General features: G+C 39.6%; 2 protein-coding genes across 2 annotated transcripts; both read right to left on the bottom strand.

Annotated features, from left to right (window-relative positions):
* Nucleotides 1–91: 91 nt before the first annotated feature.
* On the bottom strand, nt 92–21,294 carry LOC306756400 (enhancer of mRNA-decapping protein 3-like). Its single transcript, XM_079241128.1, has 7 exons — nt 21,291–21,294; nt 20,130–20,312; nt 18,791–18,987; nt 11,330–11,692; nt 4,096–4,249; nt 2,074–2,291; nt 92–1,728 (listed from the first exon to the last, which is right to left on the bottom strand). Exons 2-7 carry the CDS (start codon nt 20,291–20,293, stop codon nt 1,394–1,396), a joined length of 1,431 nt encoding a protein of 476 aa, XP_079097254.1. The 5' UTR covers nt 20,294–20,312; nt 21,291–21,294; the 3' UTR covers nt 92–1,393.
* An 840-nt stretch (nt 21,295–22,134) lies between these two features.
* Nucleotides 22,135–24,468, bottom strand: cyp1a (cytochrome P450, family 1, subfamily A; the record flags this gene model as incomplete). Its single annotated transcript, XM_079258059.1, has 6 exons — nt 22,135–22,432; nt 22,628–22,714; nt 22,905–23,028; nt 23,205–23,294; nt 23,381–23,507; nt 23,629–24,468. 6 exons carry the CDS (start codon nt 24,466–24,468, stop codon nt 22,135–22,137), a joined length of 1,566 nt encoding a protein of 521 aa, XP_079114185.1.
* Between the last annotated feature and the right edge of the window lie 1,793 nt (nt 24,469–26,261).

Here is a 26,261-nt window from a genome sequence, read left to right as displayed (position 1 = left end):
TTTCCTTGCCCCCATTTTCACTCTGAAAAGAAATGATCTTAAGATCCAAATCCTCCCAAAACAGCTGTGCAAAGCCTTCTCTACAGTAGCATCTGATCACAGCCATGAGCGTATTTTAGTGTCATTTAATCTTTGCTAAAGTTTACAAAGCAAAGCAGTTTCACCCAGGAAACAATCTCAAGTGAAGTCATTTTTGAGCAGATTTCTGGTCTCAAAAGTAAGAATTTGCAGATTTAGTAGTCGCTGTAAACTAAATAACTCTTATTCAACACAAACTGCTCAATTACTTAGTATTGTCTGTGGCAAAATAGCCGCTATCATACCCAAAATTATCTTTTCTTTGTAACAAAATAGCAAAATGTGTAAAATTGAAATGGATTCAGACACTCTGAAGAAGTACAAAAAAAACTAACCATATGTAGTGAGTCTGTACAATGAAGTAACAGCCTGCCAGATTCACATTCCTACTGAAAATACTGCATTCTGGATGACCTGAACAGACATTTATGAAAAAGGTTTCTGCTCTTCTTGCATCATTTTACCATGTAAACACACAGCTATGTTCTGTGTTTTGGTAAAGTTTCAACAAAACATCACAAACTGATCAAGAGTCAAGAGAGTTTCGCTGAAAGTGTCAAAATGAAAAATCTTTCATACTTAGTTTTCTTTACTCCAAAACAGCCATAGACCATGAAAATGACACAGCCTGCTCTTTTTATATTCAGGTAGTGGTTGGAAAATACCATCAATGCAATGTTAACCCAAAAATTAGTTGTTTTTTTTCATACATTATTCCTGAGATTTATTCAAAAATAAATAAGAATATATATATATTCTGTATAATAATCACACTTTTACTAATGCTACAACTAATACAGTACTTGACCAACAAAAAGCACCTATTTGAGGGGAATAAATTGTATTAAATTTAACATAACAGTGAGCAACAAACCAACATTAACTGTGAAAGATAAATGGTAGTTTGGCAGGCTAATTCAGGCCGAGCTGCTCTCCGGGTCTCCGGTTCAGGACCAGTCTCCACTTGCAATCTAAAAGGAGGAAACAGGAACTGTGTTCCTGCTGCTTTGACTGACCACAGGAGTCAAAAGTCAAAGACTGACTCAGTGGTCAGCATTTTGTAAACATATTCCCATCGGCACAGAGCCCTTATCAAAACATGACAAAGAACAGGAAGCCGTTCCTTCTAAAAAATAAGAGGGCTTGCACGCAACGAGTGGCAACCACTGAAGACAAAGCTCAGCTCACACACAGTCTTTGATAAGATGCTCCCAAATGTGTGGAAAACTTTGCTGAAAACTGTAACAAAGGTTTGTTTTTGGTTATGTAGATAGTCCTCCACACGCACAGTGCTTCCTTCGCCTTCCTCTGATCCCTACGTTGGGTGCAGAGGGATGACAAACTTACATCCGAAAGGGGAGTGGTAGCTGATGCCAACTTCTTGGAAAACCAGCTTGGGAATGCCAATGTCACACAGATAGGGTCTGCTCTGGTTCTCTGCTAAGGGCAGCGGAAGTCCTAAAGACAGCGTCCACTTTGCCTCCACAGTCTGAGGCTGCCCGTTGGTTGGAGGATCAATACTTAGGACTGGTGCCAGGTTTCTGTTAGCCCAGTCAGCAGTGGACTGGTACCAGGACTGTTCCCTCAGCAGTGGATTCTCATGGCTGTCCAGGCAGTTGATGACCAGATCAACCGGACTCACAGGAAGCTCTGAGACACAAGTAAAAGAGGAAAAAGAAGGGTTACTTTGCTTAATAAAAAAAACTGGTTTCTTTCAGCTTAACTGAGACTTGAATGTTAATGTTACTTTATTTAGCAAAACCTTTTTCTGGAATGAAACTAAAATATATTGTTGTTCTTAATGGTGTTACTCCACTAGAGGGCAACATTTATCTAAACTGGCCTGTTCCCAACAGGAGACGATGAACCAATGTTAATAGAGAGCTCAGACGGAGCTCATCAGACATTTTACCAGCTTAATCCTCTACATCAGAATAATTTAATCCTGTGCAGAAGAGGATTTATACCTCATTATAATCAAGTGGCAACTTTTACCTTTGACACTGGACACCTGCACCCCACTGGTCCTGCTGTACAGGTTGACCTCACTGGTGACAGACTCTTGCATCTTGACAAAGTTGGGCAGAAATAAGATAACCTCCACTTCATGGTTGGCTAGGTGTCTACCACAGCTGATGCCCTGGGCCCCCTGAATGTGAGGACCACACAGAAGGACGACCGTAGGCCTCTGGTGGATGTTTTTCGGGTTCAGCCTTTGGAAAATTGATAAGAGGATCAAGAAATATAAAACATCGACAAGAAGTTGCACCGTTGCAGGAGCACGTGGTGCTGAAAAGCTCATTTCCAAATCTAACCCTGACTCTGGGTGGAGTCTGGTCGATTCACATATACCAGTGTTATCTGAAGCCATTTGCACCACTAATTCTTAGTGCGTTCCAGTCACTTTATAAACACTAAGAACTAAATTTAGTTTAGTATTTTATCGCTGAGTTTCATCAGAGAGGTCTGATTTGTACAAATTAATTCAGCAGCAAGACAAAAAAAAAACACATTATGAGCACTAAAACCTAAACGGCAGTGACATACAAGTCCTGAAATGCGTGGTGTGCTGCCAACAGAGATCAGACAGCTTTTAAAGACAAAGGACAGTCACTTCATGAACTTACATGTTCTGGTTAGTTGCTATTTTTTTAATCCGTTTATAATGTGACATTAACCAATTCATAAAAAGCATCCTTCATTTTTTTAGTGTCCAAAACCGCTTAGTCCTGTACATGCAAGAACAACAGTGCTGACAGAGTTAAAATGTAACTGTTTTACTCAGTAAAAACCTTTTGAGAAAACATTAACAACTAGCAAACATTAACAACATCTCTGTGTAAAGTAAAACATCTCCCTTTTTTTTTTTTTTTTTAACTTGTTGATTTGATAAAAGATCTTATAACTTAGTTCTCATCAGCAAAAGTTCAGGTTAGTGGCAACCAAAGAAAGACGAAGAGAAAGCCAAAGAAACGTTAGAAAGTTAAAATAGTTTCTCCAAAATTACAGAGCTACAACAAAAACTGAAAGAAAACTGTTTTATTTTAAAGTTCTCTGTATCTTGAAAATGGAAAATAATAACATGTTTAGAGTCATGTGAAGTTTGACAGGTTTAGTCCAGCTGTGCTGTTTTTTTTTTTTATTAGATGCAATTCAAGAAGAAAACGGAGAAGCGTATAATCTTATTGACCCTCTGCTGTTATAATTTATTCTGACATTATAAGTTTGCTTTTTCCATGTGAACTCAGAATTATCACCAGAAATGTCTTTATTATGATTATAGGAACGCTTTTGAGTGTGGTATGTGGATAAAATTTAATCAATGCAATAAAAATAAAGACAAATTGAACAAGACCAGTCTGGTTGTAATTTTGGCAGCAGATAGGATCATTACACCTTTTCCGTTTTTAAATGTCCTCTAATTACTGTTAATGCAATCAAGGGATTATCTGGAAGCAGTATAAAAGGAAAGAAGAACAGTCTGACTGTCTGATGGTAGTCAGAGAAATAGTGGTACATCACTTCACATCAGCTATTCTGACACGAATGGACAAAACCACCTCTAAAACTTGATTTAAGCTCCATTTTGCACGGAGCTGAACTGATGAAAGGCTCTGAGACCATTAACCTCTCTGTTATGTGAGCCACTCTCTAGTTGTTCTGTGATCACCATTGAGACCTCATCACTTATAAAGTAGAAGGTAAGCACTAACAAGTGCTGCTTCAGTCTGACAGGATGTTCTTGAAATGCAGGACTACTCAGTATGCATGCAAAACAAACCCCAAAGGGGTGTCAAAGTTAACAATTAGACATATGTAAAAACAGGAGTTAAAATGAAAATGTTTGTTGTTCCCATTAAGATCGTAATCTGAGGAGAGAACTCCTGGCTGAGATGAATTGTTCTCATAACTACAAAAGGTGAAGATACTTCACACTTCTACACACTCGCCAGCCACGAGGTTGGTAACCAATTCAGGCCTCTACATCACGCTGAAGCCAAGGTTTTTATTTCTTACCTGTTTGGTCCACCAAGCAGTGAGAGAGCCATCTGACTGGAGCAAACACCAATCGTCTCCAGCCTGCGCTCAGGAGACAGGCCCCAGCGCTCTGCAGCTCCCAGGAGACGCTTATGAAGCTCATAGGGAATGCTGGGAACCACCAGGCCGGAATCTACAGAGGCAAAACAAAATGACACCTAATATGTCAATACATTATAACAGATGTGGTGGAAAAAAGAAGTTGAGTGGCACATCAACACATTAACCTGTAGCAGAGAGAAAATGCGACACAAAAAACTTCTGTCATTAATATTCTTCCACAATTGTTGAAGTCACGTGTCATCATAAATGTTTAGGATACTCATTAGGAAGTCACCATTCCACATGTAAAATCTATCTGAGCAAAAATTCTTGATTTTGACGTCATGTTGCCAAATCCATACAAAGATCCTCATGCGAGTAAACCAATTCCTTGGGGAAAAGCCCTTCCTCCTCATCCTGACCTCATCTTGTTCCCGTCACAGAAGATTCTCCATTTCCTCTCCCGTTTGTCCCTGCTGTCTAAGGCAACAAAGGGAAGACAAGCAGGCTTTACAAAACATGACAAACATGAGTACTCTAGGCAAAACCGCCTCTCCCCCATGGACCCCGAGTTCACACGCACCCCACATAAGCTGGTCTCTCAGTCAAAACACACAGCAGGTTAACGTGACAAGAAAAAAAAAAAGACACAAAGAAGAGAATAAACGTCATACACACAGCAGCACCTGCACATGTATCCCAACAACTTGGGAAAGACTACAGATTAAAGCAGCCTGCTGGGACATAGAGGAAAATGACTGGTTCCATTAAGTTTTTCTTTACCTGCTTAAAGCTGGGGTAGGTAATATTGCTCAGAGACTTTTTTTTTTTTACTCTGGGTGAAGTGGTTCCTCATCCTGATAGTAGTCTATACATTTAGTAATCATGAACAATAAGAAATATAGTCAGACCCCTCAGTTTACTGTAAATCTGTAAAAACTCTGACCAATTAAAACGTTCGGATCGAAGTTGAAGTTGTTCATTTCTTATATTTTGGTTGTATTTCCCCTCCTCCCCCTCCTGCAGCGAATACCTGACAGCCAAACCCTGCATATAAATAGTGTGTTAGGATGAAAATACAAAGTAGTGGAGAAGAAACTTGGAAGGCAAACATGGCTGAGAAAATGCAGGAAGGATTTTTCCAACCTGGCTCGGTTTATTTGCCTCCTCCCGCTAAACAGCAGAGAAAGAGAAAATCGTTGGTGGAAAAAGCTGCTAGAAAAGCACTCTGTGAGCTCAAACCTCCACCAAGGCCTTTAAAAAGTTCCTGGATTCAAACGGTGATCCAGATCACCACCAAAATTAAATCAGTTCTTCTTTTTCACATTTCCAACAACTCCTGAAAATTTCATTAAAATCCATCCATAACTTTCTGAGTTATCTTGAACACAAACAGACAAATGCAGGTAAAAACATAACCTCCTTGGCGTAGGTAGGAAAAAAGCCATGAATCACGCAAGGAGCAAAACCAGAGGGGGAGGAGCCAAGACAGGGCGCCACTTTCACATCTTGCTAGCTCTCCAACATTACCTACCCCAGCTTTAACTTTAACACCTGTTGCAATCACATTCTCTGCATAGCTATTAATGCAGACGGAATATTTCTAAGAAAACCTTTCACTTTCAAAATAAGGCTTGCTTGAAAGATATATTTTGCAAGTCATTGTCCACTCAGTAATTTCTCAGTATTTTTGTGTTTCCTGGCACAAATACAAAGACACGTTCTGTTAGCAATGATGTAACAAAGCAGATAAAAGTTACAGCGCTGAGGAAAAAGTTTTCACCAGTATGCTGATATCCAGTTACTGGTGTGTGTGATGCGGTGCAGTAAAGGTGCAGTCCTGTGATGCTCCATTAGGGGAAATAAGTGCAGTTTTTCAGCTTTAGGAAACTGCAGAGGAAAGACATTTGCAGGAATATACATAACTAATGTCAGTGTACCACCTGAAAAAGTCAGAACCACAGAGTTTTCAGGTCGGAAACCTTTGTAGTAGGACTGGGTGATTAATCGGATTTTAATCTCAATTACAATCTGAGTTTTCAACCATCATGAAAATAAAAGGATGGGATTATTTTTCTTTTTGCAGTTTCCTCTCCTGCTGCCTTCAGTTGCTAATCGAGCGTGACTGGCATTGCAGCGCTGTGCTGTAAACTCCTCCCACAGCCACTTTGGTTGCATTTAGCCACTGTTGCCAACTTGGCGAGTTTCTCGCTAAATCTGGCGACATTTATCGTTAATAGCGACTAGCGACAAATCTAGCAACTTTTATTGGAGTTATTAGACTTTTCTGGTGTTCTGGCGACTGACTTGAAGACACATATTGTTCTGCAGGTACTGTAAGGAACGAGCAGCGGGAGCCTCTCCCGTCCTAAAGCACTCCCAGGCGGCCAGTCTCAGTCGGCTCCGGCTGCAGGTCAACATAGAATAACTGCAGTATATTGTGGAAGTTCACCACAACATAGTTTATACCATTGTCAGTGACAACTGGCTGCATTATTTTTGTATACATAGTTAAACACTGTAATATCAATAACATTACGAGTCGTTACCATAGCAACGCGTTAATCAGCTGGTTCAAATCAGCAGTCTTTTAACAGGTGAATGAGAGAAACGCGCGGTAGCCTGACAGCGGTTGTTTGGCATAAAACGTACATCAAAGCCAACATAAAATAGTTCCTATATGAGCGGTAAAAGTGGATTACACAACTCGGAACAGTGCATTAGACGGTTATAATGCGCAACACGGAGTCGAGAACACCACGACACGCTGCATTGTTTAAAAACACTGGATAATTGTGTTAAATAATCGAGATCTCAATTTCAGTCAAAATAATGGTGATTATAATTTTTGTCATTATTGAGCAGCCCTACTTTGTAGTAGGACTGTGTGTGCTGAGATATGAAGCTTCTAACTAACAGCTCTTTGGGAATCATCATCTTGGTGCAAAACTTTTTTTTTTTTTTTTATTTGTCAAACTCTGTTATCTTCAACATTAAAAATGAAACTAAAAAAAAGTAACAAATAATGTATCTTTCCAAAAGGCTGCTTGTAGCAGAGCCTGAAGATACTGTTTAATGTTGGCTCTTTACTAAGCTACAGTACCTGACATGTGTAGACCCAACAATGGTTCATGCTGTGATTTCACTCGTTTTTAAGGCTTCAGTGGTCAGCGTTAATTGGCTTAAAAATAAAATAAGGTTCTGTGAATGGTGTCGGTGTCACAGAGCTAACGTTAAACCTATGTAGGCCCTCAAAACCAAGCAGATATTGAGATTCAAGCACATTAGACTCTTGCAAGCTGGACAAGTTCAGAAGAACTTGTTTTACTTTGTAGTCACATTTCTCAAGTAAAATGTTTAAATCTTCTTGTTATGTGTCTGTGATGAATGCCACCCCACACTGTCAGCAGGGGTCTCTTTTGTGTACTCTTAGAAATACTATGTTGCATAACAAGAGCATGGTCTTTCATGATTGTACAAACCAAAGTGTTTGGAAACCCTAAGGGATTTTGCTAATCTTTGTCGATTGCCTGTGGGCAAATTAGAGGTTAATGAAAGTCAAGTTGGGGGATGTGCACTGCCCATTGATAAGCAAAGCTGCTGGAAGGCGGTTAAGTCTCTAACGACCAGGACATTCATGCTTATAGTGCCAAAATTCAACCATGATATACAGCATGATCAGAATCACACATTCTACATCCCATCATACACACTCCTACATGAGATGGTGACAAATAAACGAGAGACTCATTTCAGACCAAACTAGAAATCTTGCTTATGTCTGTTTCCCTCCCACTATTCTTATGATGCCACACAAAGACTCACTAATGTGTTTCAGTGGGCAACAGAGCTGTGGAACATGTCGATCCTCATGTGAGCGATAAGCACAGGAAAGTCAACGGCTTGTTGTCATGCAAAGCACTGCCTTGAGTGCCAAGCACAGAGGGAGTGGGAGTTGCCCTTCAAACACCCCACCTGGTGTGCTTCAGAGGCTGCCGCTGCCAGAACTACCCCCATTTCACACACACGCCATCTCCTCCTCCTCCTTCACACACATTCAATGATTCTGGCACACACACCCACTTTCGAGTCAACTAGCTCAACCGGGTGGCCATGAGTGCACAACGGTGCTAAATAAACTGAGCAGGATGCAGTCCTTCAAGCATGACAGCTGACGGCGCTGAAACGTACAGATACTGGATGGATTTGGGCCACATGCGAACCTTGAGGTTTGCTTCATTCAAAAGCAACAACAAGCAGCGCATGAACACTAAAAGGAAGAAAAGAAACTGCAGAAATCTCAGACTGCTTGTAAGCACTGCGGTTACAAGTAACCACTGTTTTGCACGAAGCACTTAAAAACTCACATGCACACTGAATGTTGCTGCAAGTTTGATCACATTCTGTGTTTTCATGATTCTGCACATTTTCAAATACTTAACTTTCTGGGGTTTTGAGGACCAAAACAAATTAGGTCTTAAAGAAGTCACATACTTCCACAGATCAATTTCTTAACCTATTTAATTATTGAATATATATTTCCCCATTGGCTCAGGTGACGCAAATCGTAGTTGTGATGACACACAGACACACAAACACTTAGAAAAACATTTTTAAAAAAGGACACAATAGCACAGTTTCTGCTCTGTCCACATACATCCAACATAAAATAATAAAGCAAAATCCTAGAAATTGGGACGACAATGTATGTGGCAGTCCGGTTTATATGCGCTGTAGTTTTACCAAATAAAACAAGATCATTGCAGAACTAAACTTACACAGACTTCTACAATAAACAATGGCTCACATAAAAAAAAAAAGCCTGTCAAATCCCCATGTCAGTGAGTTATGTCAACCGAATCTCCAGCTGGGCACTGCTTTTCTTTCTGTATTCTCCCTTTGTTGATTTATCTGTTTACTGGCAAAGATTCCAGGTCAAGAGCACTGCGGTTTGTTCCTGCTTCAGAGGTGCTGTTTATGTAAGGTCGTACGGCGGCATGCTAATTACAGAGTGCAGAGGATGGGGATTATGATGACAGCCCTGGGAAGCAGATCTGTCTGCACAGTAAGAGAAGGAAGCAGTGCTAGGCTGCTATCTGCTGACTGGCACACAGCTCTGCTGTGTCACCATGGCTGGAAGAAATGCTCCACAGAGCTAAAGGAGATAGAGATTAGCTTAGTTAAAAAAAAAGGCAATATGGTAAATTTAATCTTATTTAGATTTCTTACAGTAAAAATAGAGTTAAAAAAAAAAAAAAACACAGGGAACTTTTTAGGTCAACAAGACTCACTTTGCCAACTATGACAGCTTGTTGTTGCCAGATGAGTTTTGGAGATCTTGTTTAAAGGCTTTTTGCTTATTTATTCCATAAAATGTTCCTATTCTTGAGAAATTACAGGCTACTGAGGTCTAAAACTACAGATTTTCAACAATGACTAGACAAAGAAAGTGCAACAAAATGTAGATATTTCACCTCTCATATATCCTCTCATGTATTCTCCAGCTTGATCTATGTTTTTGGGTGTTTTTTTTTAATCCTCAACTTCTTGTGTGCTTTATCCATTCTTTCCATCACTAGTAAAGCATTCACGTGTGTCTGGCTGCAACACACCCGCAAAGCATTAATCAACCTGCATGTTTCACAACTGGAGAATTGACCTTTAGATCATAGTCAATTATTATTGAATTATTGAAGTAAAACTAATTTTAACTTCACCTGTCCACAAGACTTGCTTAAATATTTTTAAGCCTTGTTTGGATGTTTCATTTACTAACTTCAGATGATAAACTCTGTAGGCAAGAGTGCAGGAAAGATATGTGAGAATAGTGCAAGGACCATGCAGAACTCTATGAAAGCTCATTTACAGCCCAGTAAAGGTTTTAAGTGACCTTTCTAGCACTGTCATTAGATTTTCATGTTCTTACAGACCTCAACTTGACCCCTAAAGTTCATACAAACTGTCATTTGTCTCCAAGTATTACAAGCTGAAGAAAATGCCACCTGAAAATGCTTTATTGTCTTTTTATAGCATTTGTAGGTGACTGTTTTCATTTATCCAAAACTGGGCAGCTGCGCTGAAGAGCCCGCGGTTAAACTACCTGTTATCTGTCAGATCAAACTAAAATGAATCACTAGCCACTCTTAAATTTTACGGATCATGTTTTAGTAAACAAATATATGTTTTGACCACAAAAAGGAGTTCAATCCTGCTAGTTCTGATGCAACATCTGCATGTACTGATACACCAAAGGTTTCAGCCTGTCCTCAATTACCACTCACTGTTCTCTGTTCTGGTTGTCATGGAGTGAACTAATACTCACCATGCCACCTCTTTCTTACCTTGGACCCCAGGCCCTGTGTTTACTTATCTGGTGTCTGTATCCACCAGTTATGTAACCATCATGAAGTGGATCTACTTTGAGCGAGGACATGGGGCAAGATACGTTAAAAGTCACACTGATGATAAACAGTAACCAGGGGTGAGCGTTGCCAATCATTCTGGCCCAGGCTGAACTCTCTCTTACCAAAAGGGAGAAACAAGGAGTACGTCCACGGTTAGCCTCCCTTTATGGTGTATGCTGGTTTTTTGTTGTCTTGAATAGAAACAGACACTGCAGCACATTCCTTCGAGCAGTCAGAGCTTATATAGTACTCAGTATCAAGTGTAAAAATAAGGGGGGAAAAAAAGTTGAGCATATTTTGCTATTTAGCCAGAGCTGGAGCTGAGGCTTCCCAACTGTGCTTATCCAAACAGCATTATTACATAACCAGACTGTACTCCTGGCCAAAGTTGTTTCAGCGTTGGCCAGTGGAAAAAAGTTGTCTGTCCAAAGCAAACTTTGTGCTTGCAAACCTGCTATATGTGGACTTCATACTGTCACGTTTCCATTTGTTTTTTTTCCATGTGACAGTAATTCAGTGAAATTATAGGGAGGTATATAAGATGTGAGAGAGAAGATGCTCTTATCGTGACCCTACCTGGATTGTGTTAATATTCTGCAGTACAAGAAACAAAAATCTGGTTTGTTTTTTTAGGTTGGCACCACATAACTTCTCATCCTCTGTTTGCCGACCACTCGTTTAGTTTACCCATTTATTCTAACACTAAGTTAAAATAATCAATGTAAACAGTGTATATTGTTGATGTGAATGCATGCAGATTTTCTTACCAGTACAAAACTCTTTCCCCCCATGCTGAGGCACCGTTATCTGTCTGTAAATGACAGGCTTCCCCTCCAGTATGTTCTCATCGTGGCGATAGGTCTGCGGCTTCTGCTCGGTCTGTGTGCTGTGATGCTGAGCCTTGTTTGTGTGCCCACTGGTCCCATCTATCTGGGAGAAAACGGCGGCCTTGTCGAACAGTGCCAAGTTTCCCTCAAAGTCAAAATCTGTGTCCAAGTCTTCGTCGGTCCCTTCGCCAAAACACTCGTCATCCTTAGACCGCAATGGTCCTCCAACGCCACCATTCCTCGCGCCGTTCCTCCTTTGCATGGCATGCACTGCCCCTCTGCTGTTGGATGAACCTGCAGAAACTGGAGAACAAAGAGTCTGATGACTGCTCACATTAATCAGGGATTTGTGTAAGAGGCTAAATCCTAACAGCCAACGTATAACACCTACAGAAAAAAAAGTGCAAAATAATATTATTATTTCTTTATCCATTTTAGAGGCATTAATGAATCATCTAAATGACAAGAAACTATCAAACTCTAATAAAAATGTTTTCATAATACCCATGTCACATAGAAATCTTCCTGTAGGTTACAATTCTTAATTAGTTCGGCAATTAATTAAAATGCAGTAATTAGTCATTGAACAGAACTTTAACAGTCAGTATTATCCTGACAAATGATGTTTTTTGTGGTTTCTTTTGATGAAAATTTGTTTTTTGGTGAAGTGTAGCAATATATTTTATTGTAAAGAAACGTTTAAGCTTTTAGCTTTAGACTCAAATAGCATAGGATTGTGTTAGTTTTAAGTTTTTATGTGTATATTGGTCTCAGAAGCAGGAGACAGAAAGGATGCTAAAAGAAAGAGGAAGATAGTCGGTACAAAGGGCCATGGGCTGGTACTGTATCTTGACTTGTGAGAACGTTCAATTAAAATTTAATAAATGAATGCTTAAATATAAATCTCAGATAAAATGTCCATGACACAAATTCTGAAATCAATAAAAAGATTAAATCCTATTAGTCTTTCTTTTTTAATTTCATAGTTCTAAAGCTTATTATTTCCAGGAAAATAAAATAAAATAAAATAAAATAAAATAAGATAAAATAAAATAGGTGGCTCTGTGGAATGAGATTATATTTTAGATACTCCATATATTAGTTATTTTTAATAATCATTGTCTAAACTGACAAAGTTCAAGATAATAAAAAGGGAAAGACTATTGTGGTTGACTGCTGGTTTAAGGGTTATAACAACAGCCTTACTCGTAAAAACTTTAAAATGATTTACTAACACTATGGAAATGTTTGATTAAACCAGAGTGAATTTATATTGCTGTCATTCTAAATCAGCCCTGAATGAACATTTTATCTGTAAGTAGCTTTTATTTTCTCTTCTCTGGGAAAAAAAACCCCGTAATGAGCTCCTAAATAATTCAGCAAGCATTTTGGTTGTAGACTATAATAATCAAAGCACCATATATGATTACCATGAACTGTATGAATAAGTTAAAACACTCAGCCTTTTTAGATTCTCTCTGGAGGGTTCTTCTGCAACTCTTTTTCAGAAGTGCTAAAATTAATTAATCTCACAGTAAATGATGACTGCCTGCTGAAAAAGAACAGCGGCCACACAAAACATGCAATGACTGACTGCAAGGTGCTCAGTAAAGTTTACATACATGTAAGCACAAACAAAACAAAAAAAGGACCAAGAATTTAAAAAAAAAAAAAAAAAAGAAAGACTGGAAAAACCAGGTCTTCAACTCCAACCATCCACAGCTCTCACGCTAAGCAGGAGACAGACAAGCACAGTCGCACGCTACTGTCAGTGTGACAGTTAAGGTGCTTTGGCCTCTCTCACGCAAGAAACTGGGAGATTCAGTCACATCAACAATGTAAGTACACGTTTGTTAACAAACACTGAACTCATTTCAGACCAGCCTGAAAATTATATGTATAAGAAAAAACAACCAACACAACAGAAGCCATGCAAGATGCAGCTGCACTCAGCAAGGTATTGAGTCAACATGAAGCAAATTAAGTGTTTGGGTGTGATTTACTAATCAAAACTGATTACAAGTGTTGAGTGATGCATAAGACAGAATTCTCTCCATATGTCAGCAAACAGGTGGTGTGTTAACGTGTTCAACTGTGTGAACAGGGATAGAGGTAAGTGTCCTGACTACAGCAAGTCAGCAATGGCTTTATTTATGAGGAAGTATTCTGTCATGCAATGAATCAAAAATCTGAATGAACTGGGCACAGCTCCAAGTCAAACAGGCTAACGAATAACAAAGTGCAGCAGACAGACTGAGCTTCACTGATTTCCCTCCAAACAATCTCACCACTGCAAATTAGCACGACTGCACAGGCTAAAACTCTACCATTGAATATATACATTAAAATAAGATGGGTAAACTCTGAAAAGAGGATCCATACCTCTTTTTCTTGGCCACAACCGACTGTCATCACATTTTCTTTTACAGCATTTCAATGCTAAATTCAATTTTCAGTCAGATGACTGGTAATGACCACTGCTAGGATGACTCAGTTATTGACATGAATGCTCTGCAGTCATTTAGCAGATGCTTTTATCCAAAGCAACTTACATGGTAGAACTGATCCATCAACCATAGAAATTTACCCAACATGACTTTGGCTTGGATATGTTTTCAACCACACACACACCCCTTGCATGCTTGTTATGGAAAAGCTTTTCACAAAAGACAAAGTCTGCAGTTACTCGTCCAAATACCAATTTATGCCCGTCTGATGGCATTCGCCTGTGCTTCAGTGGGCCTTTGAATCATCCACAAAAGCAGCCAGTTGCTAAAACTCCCATTCTACTCTCCCAGAAAGATCAATGGCTGATATTCTGAAACCATTCCTGGAATCCGTGATCTTGTATAAGCAACAGCCCACCCTGTTTTCCCTTCTTTGTGACCAGGGGCTTCTTGGGAGCATGGCATTGCGTGTGAAAGGACCAGCCCTGCCCAAGCCACTCAGCACTTTGGCCCCATGCAATTTGGGCATTAGGTCCCTGGCCACCAGCCTGAGAGCTAGAGATTAAAATACAAACTCAAAAGGTAAACATTGCTTCCACAATTGATATCACTTTGGCCTTCCGAGCACACTGGGACAACATGGCTTCCTGTCGGGGAGGGGGTGTTAGTTTCCTGTGCTGGCCAGAACTGAGCGAGAGCAGGGAGACGATGAGTGGGAGGACAGGAGGGCACAGAGACATGAAAACCTGGTTTTACATAAACTCCTCTTTAGGAGCAGACATAGGGAGGGAGGGGGAATGTTTATTGATTTTAGCCACACATATTGTAAAAAGGAACTTTGATAGAAGGGTTTAGCACGCTACAGGAATCGTATGGGGGAGGGGGTTCATTGTTTGGTCTCAAGCTCCAGTTTCTCTATAGATACTCCTAAATGACACACAGGGAGTTACAGAACCTGTGTTAAAAAGTCATGGCACATTCACATCAGCCTTTTTGATTCAAATCTGAGTCCGCTCAGAAAGTCTGCTTCGTTTGGGGAAATGTGAATGCGCCAAACGAATTTTTAATCGGATCAAAGTGGACTCGGTCATCCTACAAACGTCCTGCCTTTGACATAGTATTGCATTGTGGGTAAATACCATAGACTGTATATAAAAAGATGGACAGAGTCTCCGTGACGTCACCCATAGGTTTCTGAAGAGCTGAATTGAAGCTCTGTGGGCGGTTCCTACCATCGACATCTTGGCAGGGGCATGCGTGTCGTCTCGCCCGGAAAATACAATTATGGGCAAAGAGGTGGAGCTGAGCGGGGAGCCGTGAGCGTCATGGTGGATGATTGACATCGAGCGAACTCCGAGCTTTCTGTAGTTATGAGCTAACCCCGAGATAATGTGAGCTAACCCGCTAACAGAGGTAAGCGGGCTAAAGCTAAGTCACATTGTTAACATTGTTAAAAACGCCGTTGTTCTAAGTTCTTCTGACTTGAAGCCGGAGATTTGTACCTGTCATTCAAAAGGACACGCCCCTAAATATGCCGAACTTCAAGATTAAATTACTTTTAAATGGGTAAGTTAGAAAAAAATTCACTTCCCCCACAGTGGTCATGAAGGTAAACCTGACCTATTAAACCAAAAATGGATTTTTGAATCAGGCTGTAAACATTTTTATTTCTGCTGTGAAGTTGGCCTTTTTAACATGGGCGTCTATGGGGATTTGCTCTGTTTTGGAGCCCCTAGTGGATGAAGGGGGAACTGCAGTTTTATGCACTTCCGCATAGACTTTACTTTTAACCACTGGAGGTTGCCGCTTGGTAAATACGTAGCGATCGCGTAGAGTCTCCAGCCTCATTAGTTGTTCATACTGCATCCATCACTGCAGTGTATGTCTGCAGTATACTTGCATAAGACACAATAAAAAAACAAAAAACAAAACAGTGATAGTTTCACTCGATTAACAGAGTTTTCTTCTTCACGTGGGTCTTGTCCTCTCTTTTGCTAAATACTAGTTCAGCGCCACCTTTGGCACTGAACTAGTATTTAGTTGGATATATAAAAGGTAAAGGTTTGGCTTATTTGACCAAAGTGCATTGTGAACACGATCTCGGCCAGCACAGATACGCCTTCCTACAAGTGAATCGAATCCCCAATCAGATCGAGTCTAGCGGACTATCCTGATTTGAATGCACCCTAAGTCTCACTGATTAATTCATCAAATGAAAGAGGAAAAACTATTAACTAGTTTTTCGAGTTGATTTCCTCTTCCATGCACAGAAGTACATTTTTACCACAATGGTGTAGAATATAAAACAGAATGCATTTGCCAGTTTTCTGACCTCTGACTTCTCCATTGTTCAGTGACCCTGAATGTGAAAGTGAAGTGACTTTAACTTAGTCCAGCAGAGCCAGAGTTGTGTGTGCAGACTTCCTGCTGACTGGATGCTGACAGCAGGAAATGCTGCTTTTAACTTATCTAATCGGGAAAGCTGAGATACAAATTTGGATGTTTATAGCCATGTGCACAGGAGAAGGCAGATATGCTTCATTACCAGTGCAAATTTAAGCAGCAGAACTGTGTAATACCACATAAATAACACCACATTTGGGTATATATCTCAAAAGACAGTGTTACTGATCTATAAACAGTACAGTAAACATTGGGTTTTACTATCAGTCATTTCTAACACTTAAAAGTTGTCTTGTATAAACTACAAAATGTGAAAAGGACCAAATGGCAAGGCACTAAAATAAGTATTAGTTCAACAGACACCAACGGTAGGAGAGTTGCTACTCCTCAAATGAAGATTACCATCTTCCACAGAGGAACATTGGTCACAAACTAACCTTTATCTAATGTTTGTAAGAAGCTGGACAAGGCATGTGCAAGCTAACACTGCAAATGATGGAACAAAGTCCCCTCTACTGCAAAGTCACAGCTGCAACATAAACAATAACATAAGCTTCACAATGCCAAAATGTTTTGGCTAGAGCCACTTTGCTGGACTGCATTCCTGTTACTTTGACGTTCATTTATTTAGACTAGTGGAAGAGTTGGTAACATAAAAATAATACATTTTTAAACTTTAAAAAACATTTTCTCTGCTACAACCCCTGGACAAGATAGGGTTAATAAAGAAATAAAATGTACAGGTGAAAACAATGCTGGCTCCTTTCAAATGTAAGATCCACACCTATTGGACATGTTTTCCAGAAGCAGCAGAAAGAAACTGTATATTTTTGTACCTAGTTTGAAAGCTAAACTTCTCCAGAGACGGACTTCTTGTTGAGTTTTGTACTTCTTCAGGTGTTTGATGGCTACAGGTAACAACAACTATTATTTTCACAAAAAGATCAGTAAAGAAATATTTTAGGACGTAAAAAAATGTAGCTTTAAAAAAGAAACCATACGGAAATTTCCTTACTGAGGAGTGAGTAAGCAAATGGATAATTCAGCACCTATCTGGCATCCTTCGTCTACTCTGAGCTCTTTCCAGCGATTCAATCGGCCCAATGTTGACTTTTGTCTCATCTCTTGCTCTGTCCGTTTTGCGCCATTACTTTTCCCTCACTTCCTCAGATAATATCCTTCTTTTATGGCCACAGTGCACGTTCAAAACAAAACGCGTGTTGATATTTAGTTGCTGGCTTGTGACGCTGTGCATAAAAGAAAATCCTGCAGTAACATGATGCTCTGGGCTGAAGAAAAAAAAAAAGTAGTAAAGTGTGGTTTCTCGGCCTTAGGATGCCGCAGGCAACAACGGCTCCAGGAATGTACATAATAAATGTCACTGTGGCATCAAAATGAGTCACATGTTTATTTCTAAGGTTAGAAAGTTATATAGTGCTACTAAAAAAAAAACAATACTTATAAGACACCAGTTTCTTAAAGTAGAACTTATTACTGAGTTGAATTTATACAGATGGCATTTATACCTCCCCCTTTCAACAAAAAACATCTATCCTCCACCTCAGAAAGTCTGTTTGGAGTGTAAGGTCAAAGTAGCTACAAATTTACCATCAAACCAGCAAACTCTCCGCAGACACCACCAGAAATTCAAACATCTAAGAAAAGTCACATCTGCTAAGGGATGTTTCTTTTCAGGGGGCCTTTCGGGAAAAGCCCTCCAAATGAAGTGATGGATTGTGATATTGATCCCCAATCTTAGCTACAGTCTTCTGGTATTATAAACCTGGTTGGGCTATTGTGACACTCTTGTTTGTAGCATTTATCACCAACCTGTCTTATTAAATAAGAATTATTTGCAATCCCTTTATAGTATGCTTCATAGTCACGCTCTTTTTAAACAGCAATCAAACATAACTTGATCCCCGTGTGCTTTGCTGGGTTTAAAGGTCAAAAGCATTTAAATTCTTTTACTTGCTACTGATGCCTTTAAAGCAATGGACTTCTATTCAGAGTCAGTGGTGATTAGTTAAGTAACCATAAGCAGTTTTCCTCAGATCCTGCCACTTCACGTTGTGCATTCGAGGTCTCTGCAGTTTTCACAAGAATGAGTTTAATCATGTTAAAGACTGTTTAGAAACAAAGAAGCACTTTTATAAAGGGCTTTTGTTACACTACGTTCCAGTAGAAAATTTAAGGAATGAAGTGAATATTACTTGTGGTGTAATTTTGTCATCTACTTCAATAAAAGTTGCTTGTTATTTACTTAATCAGTAAACATAAACAGGATCACAAAAATTGAAAAATTAATAGGAAATGAGATCTCAACATTTCTGTATTGTATAAACCTAAAGAACAAGAATTTTGTCTACACTGACTAATCCAAATGAAAATTCAACTATGCTGAATTCAACTATGTTGAATTTTAGACATAATTCAGGGTTATTTTATAAAATTACTTACATTCAGTCATTTTAAACTTAAAACAATGCTTCTTCCCCATCATTATAAATGAACTGTGTTGCTGCCAAACAAAAGCCATTTGCATGCTCACCTCTTCGCAGGATGGTGATCGGAGCAGAGCTGGAATGTATGCTGTCATTTGTTGCGTGTGAGTGAGTCGGTCTGTTATCCTGGCCATGGCGCCCTGCTGATATGAAGCTGGGTTCTGTTGCAGACCCCTGCCTAGAGGTTTGCTTATTGACTGTGTCCTGAATATCTAGGAATTTCAACTCCTTGATATCCATGGCACTATAAGAGATACAAAACACATAGTTACCTGGAGGTCAAACTAATTTGCAAAAGAACTGGAACATATTTGTCTTCTTAAATGGCTTTCTAACATCTTTAGCATGGTTTCAAGCCCTTTATTTCCTTGAAAATAGCTTACAAATAGAGATTACTGACTTTAAAAAAAGACATTCTTTGAGAGGCATCTGTAATTTCACGTAATATACTCCTTTTCACCTCAGAAACTCTAATTGCCCCACTTAGCAGGTTTAATCTCTTGCAAACATTTCACGTCATTTCTCATTGGCTTGAGGACCACTTTGTGTAAAATTCCACCAGTTGCACAATCTGCAAAGATTTCCTCGCATCTACTACGCATTTTAAATCCTCCTAAAATAGTTCAATGGGATTTAAATCCAAGCTCCAACTTGGCCATTCCACGACCCTTCCTTTATTTGTGTACATTGAAAGTTATTATCCTATTGATAAAGTCTGCGCACACTTTTATTTTAATTTTGCACTGAACACTTTACATTCAATACATTCATACCATGAAGATATTAAGCCAAGCTAGAGCTACAGCTGGGACGGGGCATTTAATGAAATATCCTTGTCCCGGTAAAGAAGCACAGCACACAAATTAAGTGACTGATCAGAATATCCACTTTCATTAAGATCAGTTTGATAAGGTTTGTTTTCATTAGGATATGCCTTTTTCACCCTGTTAGTACTGGGCTTTTTCCAGTTGACTTATTTTACACACAGATACACACTCTCACTTACATAAAGCACTCTGATAGAATGGAGGATTCATGAATGAATCAGCTGTCTGAAGCTGGATTTTGTTCTGAGATTACTCCACCAAAACAGAATCCCTGCACTGTAATGGATGTGGATGCTCCTTGCTGCGGCTCAAAGATACGTCTGTCTATCCTGATCTGTTTTTTTTTTTAAATGCATGTCGCCAACACACGTCTCTTTTTGTGATGTTTATAAAGCTTTCAAAATACCTCATAAAGATATTTTTGGACAAATTTAAGGTATTACAGAGACTATACGTGAAGATAACAATTTTACTTATGATAAACGCAGGCGTTTAAAATAAGTCAGAAGAAGCTATTAGTCATCTTTCTTTCTATACTTTAGTTTTTCTTTTTGTTTACCTGAAGGTGACCTCAGGAACAGGGCACCTGACTCCATTGTGATAGGGTTGTTTCAGAGAGATGGTCTGACTGGTGTGGTCAACAGATGAAACTTCTCCCTGATAAACCCCCAACGTGGCCCCACAGTTTATAGACACAATGCTGCCCAACCAGTCGGTGGCCATTCTGCTCACTGGGAACCTGCTGTTTGAAAACAATACACAACAGAGAACATGAAAGGGTCATATATTACCTGGAAGGTGCCTAAAGCAGCATTTATCAGGCAAATGCATTTTATGGACATCTAACAGCATTTTTAGTAGCAATTTTGTTGTTTTCAACTAAAATTAAAATTAAATGTTGGCTTTTCATTTTTTAACCATGCCCAAGAGAGGAATCACGTCGACAACATATAGGAATATAACAAATGTTACTTCGAAAGGTCCCATTTTGCAGTGGTGCAGTGTTTTTCAATCACTGTGCCCTGAGAAATTATCCAATTTAACCTGATTGGTCTACAAAGCTGTTCATCCAAAGAGGCCCAGGTGAAAGAAAATAAAATTCCTTTTTTCCTTTTTACTTGTGTTTATCTTATTTCTATTCAAGACACTTTAACAAGATGACTTTATATTAATAATATGGGCTTTTCAGAAAAAAGAAAAAAAATTAATTTGTGGTGTGCCTTGTGAGTTTTTAGTGATAAAAGTTGTGCCTTGGCTGAAAAAAGCTTGAAAAACACAGCAGTAGTGTCATAATAAAGGATGAAGGTGCGTCTTCTGTTTCTTCGACGGATTCCAGAAATATCTGTAAAACTACGACCAAACACAGTTAGGTGTTCAGCCTAGTAAAATATCAGACACATAATGATAAATAACTGATATATTCCTCTAAATTCGTCCGGTATTAAAAAAAAAGATGGGTGAAACAAAGCATTTAGGTCAAAACAAGAACAAAAACGAACAAGCTGCATTAGCTAGCTTCAAATTTAGCATTAGCTTAGCTTCTGTCTGGTGTTTGACTTTTTCCTCATCTAAGCGGACAGTTAACTATTTATAATAAACGCTAACCGTATTTAACACCCAACCTGAGCACATTCAATTGAAAACGATTGAATCTGTTGAGCGGAGACGCTTGTAGAAAGCGCTGAAAAAAGCAGCGCCGAAGCAGCTAAATCTTCCTTACGGCGTTTCCGTGTTTATGTTTTGCGTCACTTCCTGTAGCGACCACGTGGTTTTATTGCGACTGTTTTTTTTCTGTGTTTGATGTGAAAACATTGAGACCACATTATTAGCGGTGATAAACAAATGATACAATGATGAGTACAGCAATGTTTTTTTGTTTTTTTTTATTCATTCTCTGGCAACACATTATTGCAACCCTTTACAAAACTCATACATAAAAGACAGAATTGTATAGCCTTTATATTTCAAAACAATTTAAAATGCCCATAAAAGTCATTTCAATGCCTATCAAAAGTATTTCACCTCATACAAAAATGCATAAATCATAGAAATGATATATAAAAAATACAGACATCTTAGTATGCACACAAATCACATTTTTGGATACAAATATAGTTTCAGTGTAGACATCTACAGCATAATAAAAACAAATATAATTAGCTTACAAGTATGAATGGTATACTGTGATATCTATTCCATTCAGAGAGACATGTCACAGACAACATGCAAGTTAAATGCCCTTCATAGAAATATCCATTCTGTAAAACAAACAAATTGTCCCAAAATTGAACAAGTTTCTTAGTATGTTTTCTCATTTCTGAATGGTCAGCTTTTTGGACTGCAGCAAAATTGAACAGGAGAAACCAAAACCTCTTGATACTTCACTGAGAAGCACCACCCTTGTACTTACATTTTACATTATAATATATATATATATATATATATATATATATATATATATATATATATATATATATATATATGTATGTAAAGGTGATTAGCTACTTGACAAAAGCATCAATCAACATACATCAACCTTGGACTCATACACTCTATATTTTGCTTCACTGATTGTCCTTCACTCGCCTTGTGACTGTCATTTGGCAGCGTTTGTGCTTCATCGTGAGACCATATTCAGGGGTCATGTCCAGTGGTTGACCTGGCAACTTTTGGAATTGCAGGTTCTGGATCAATATTGCCAAGAAGAGGAAGACTTCATTTCGTGCAATAACTTCTCCGATGCAGCGCCGTCTTCCCAATCCAAAGGTCATCACCTTCTCTCCATCAAGCTTCTTAACCTCGGTGCCATCAGCATTTAGGAAACGGTCTGGGTTGAAGGAAGAAGGGTCCTTCCAAAGCTCACTGAAGGATGCAGAGAATCGAGCATTTAATTATGCTTGAGGAACAACAAATAAATATACTTTTGTGATTAATCAGAACACATCCAGTTTGGGCAACTATTATCTCCATTTTCAGCTGCCGTGAGGGTGCTGTTGCTGTGTTTTAACTAAAATGTGACGGGTAAAAATGTCAACAAACAACAAAAAACAAGCTTACGGGTCATGGTTTATCTGCCACTGGTTGATGAAGACACAGGTGTCTTTTGGAATAAAGTAGCCATTCAGAGATGTGTCTTTGGTGGTGCTAAAAAAAAACAACAACAAAAGCACAAGTGTCAACCCTTTGAATACTTACAAGTGTCTTTCTTTCAGTTGGCTGTTATGACAATTTTTCTGTGTCCAATGTTGATTTGCGATTAAGGTATGTCATGAACTGGTATTTTTGTTTACAAGCGAATGTGGTATTTCCTTCATGTAAAAGACATAAACCTTACCAGTGAGGGATCGTGAAAGGGAGGAATGAAGAGTGGCGAAAGAGCTCCAGCATGAAGGCTTCCAAGAGGGGTAAGTTGTTTCTATCGGAGAGAACAGGAAAACGATCCAGGCCTACATTGTCCCCTGAAAATGAACAAAAACATTAATCAATAAAAGACTTTAACTTTATTTATAGTCTATTTGCAATTTGCTCCATGAGCAGCTTTTCAGATTTAAGTCTCAACGTCAAGTTTTTTAACATTTTTCCCCATGAAAGGTCATTTAAAACACAGGAAACTATACAAAAAACCTGTACTCACTAATTTCTTCAAAAAGCCTCTTCTCCAGCTCTGGGTAAGCCACCAGGTACATCACCGACCATGACAGAGCCGTTGAAACGGTGTCAAAACCTAGAAGACACAAAATCTGTCAGGATTCATGTCTCCTGTAAATCATTCTCACTGATTAACAAAGCATCAACATGTAGCCAGCCTACCTGCCCCAAACAGGTCATTGACTATTCCAACAATCTTCTCGTCTGACATCTGGATATTGGAGTTCTCATCCAGCTTCCTGTCCTCACAGTGATCGATGAGAGAGTCTGTAATGTCCCGAATGTTGTCCTGAAATGGAAAAATCATGAAGTCTCAAATAGTTCAATAGTAAGTGATGACAAAAAAAAGGAAGTTACATTAGTCATGATAACTGAAGTGAAAACTTTATTACTGGAAGGGAGTTCTGTACCTTGTTATAGGTGGCATAGTGCTCAATGACAATCTTTTGAACAAAGCTGTTGAAGCGGTTGTTGATTGAAACAAATCTCTTCATTGATTTCATGGGCAGGTACTGCAGAGCAGGGATGAAGTCTGCCGGGTTGCCGCTGCCCGTCACCTGGACAAAATCTTCAGAGAGGTTCACCAAGCCAAGCAGTTCCTGGTCGTTATGGTTGTAACGTCGACCGAAGCACATGCCACAGATCACATTGGCAACAGACACAACAATGTAGCGGAAGGGGTCGAAGTGGCCTTGGGTCTTCATGACGGTTTCAAGCTCTTTGATCAGACACTCGGCCTCTTTGCAGATGTGCTCCTCAAGCACACAGGAGTACTCTGAGGTCGTGCCCTCCAGGTTGGAGAAGGAGCGCAGGGCGCTGTAGGCCAGCTTTCTACGGGCCCTCCAGATGCCGGCTTGGTCTGTGCTGAAGGCCAGGCTCTTGCCATCATTGATGAAACGGAAGCTGTACAGGTCTGGCCTGCCAGCAAAGTCATCCCCTTGCTTGACGAGAGCCTGTCTAACAGTTTCATTGCCGCTCAGAATGACAACAGGGCGCATGCCGATCTGTATCTGGAAGACGTTACCGTAGCGTTTGCTCATTTCAGTTAGGCTCAGGTAGGGTTTGCTGCCAAGATCCATCAAATTCCCAATGATAGGCAGCGATTTGGGTCCAGGGAGTTGACGAAAGCCCTCAGGGATCTCAGTACGGAAGCGCTTGAGGGTCAGGTAGACCACACAGAGTGTTGTGATGGCTATTAAACCCTCAAACACTGACAGGGCTCCAATGAATGGCAGTATCATTAATGCCATGATGATAACTGTTTTTCTCTTGTTTTCTGCTCAACCTGCAAATTAAATAGGAAGGGCATGAGAACCGCAAAGGGAGCCATTGAAAAAGTTATATGCAACATGCACGTTAAAAGTTTAAGTAACTGAGACCTGGAGCGTATGCTCAAACCTCTTGGACCACATGCTATGCAAAGATTATTGCAAATTTGAAGGTAACATGCTATTAAGTAACACCCTCCCCTGATAGTAAAACCTGCATGTGCAAACTTGTATAAATGACTAATTCCAAATAGGGTTTTATTTTAGAAAAAAAGTCTGTGCCATAGACACATATTAAGCTTACCTTTCTTTTAGGAAAAAGGAAGAAGGATCCAAGAAGTGCTTCTAAAAAATTATGCAAGCAGAAAATGATCTTAGTGATCGTTGGAGTTACCTCTCTTCATGTCCTTAAACTCAAGAGAAGACTCATTTTATAGAGCGCTCCGCGACTTGATTGGTCGCTGTTTGTTACATCAACTCCCCCTTTCTGTCTCTCTCTCTCTCTTTCTCTCTCTCTCTCTCTCTCACTCTCATATGAATGAAGTTTACCTCCGAAAAAAGGTGTTCGCGTGCGTGTGTGGTATCTATGATATGATGAACGTTACACAACTCACAGACTTCACAAAGCGCAGCAAAGCTTTATTACTTTTTTATGTTTCCTACTTTATGGACATAAGAGGCAGAGAACCATCCAAGGCAAACATAATTTCCACGGCTGTAAAATCATTTATTATCTGTTATAATGACGTTGAGCGTCTTACGTCACCGGTTGTGCAGCCAGGTGTTCAGATGAAATCTTGCAGTTTTATATATTTATTCATTATATACACAACCTTCCTTACAATATGTAGCAAGTAAGCAAGTAAGGAAACGTATTATGATTAATATTTTGTCGCACAAGCTGCAGCTGTGCTGAATATTTCAAGGACTTGTCCGAATAAAGATAAGAAAATGTTTGCTTTATGTAAGACTGAATCTTCAGCAAACTTTCCTCTACCATGCCCACAAGTGCGTGTGCGTGCACGCGCGCGCGCGCGCGCGCGGGGGGGGGGGGGGGGTGGGTGGGTAGAGCAGGACTTTGTGACAAACTCCACACCAACCTCGAAGGCATGGTTGAAGCCCTGATAAAATCATGCAATTGCGTGCGTGTGCCTTCGTGGGAGTTAAAGATTGACCAGTTGCGTGAGAGCGCAGTGATCAAACCCTCCCCTCCCTCCACAGAAGATGCTGGGGAGAGAGGGGGGGCAGTTATCACCCAGCACCGCTGGAGGTATGAGTTCAATACAACTCCTCATCTGTCCTCTGGTCAACCTTTATGATCAGATTTTCTGAGCAGGCATTCACAGCAGGGCTTTGAGCCTCCCGTAAAGCAACTTTCTGTTTATTTTCTCTAATATGAGAATTGGTGTGAACTGGTCAAAACAATGAAAACGTTTCTTTTCGCGTGCAGCCTTTATTTGGTTGATAAAGCTGATTGCTTTGAGGATTATACGAGGCATTTAAGTCCTGATTGCGCTTTGTCACGGTGGCTGGAGGGAGGTGGACCCAAATGCAGGAGTCGGGAAGCCAGTATGCAGAAGTCAGATATCCTTTTAATCCAAGAAGGAGAAGGCCAAAAACCAACGAAATGAAACCAGGTGAATTCAATAACAGGAAATCAATAAAGCTAAACAAGAACCGAGGGAACTAAACAGGAAAACTACAAAATAAAACAGGAACCCTGAAAACAAAGCAAAGGGAGAAACCCAAATCATGACACGCTTCTTGTTTCTGTG

Source organism: Telmatherina bonti, assembly GCF_933228915.1.
Source record: "Telmatherina bonti genome assembly, chromosome: 1".
Taxonomy (NCBI): domain Eukaryota; kingdom Metazoa; phylum Chordata; class Actinopteri; order Atheriniformes; family Telmatherinidae; genus Telmatherina; species Telmatherina bonti.
Note: the sequence above shows the minus strand (reverse complement) of the source record. Positions and strands in the feature narration are given on the sequence as shown.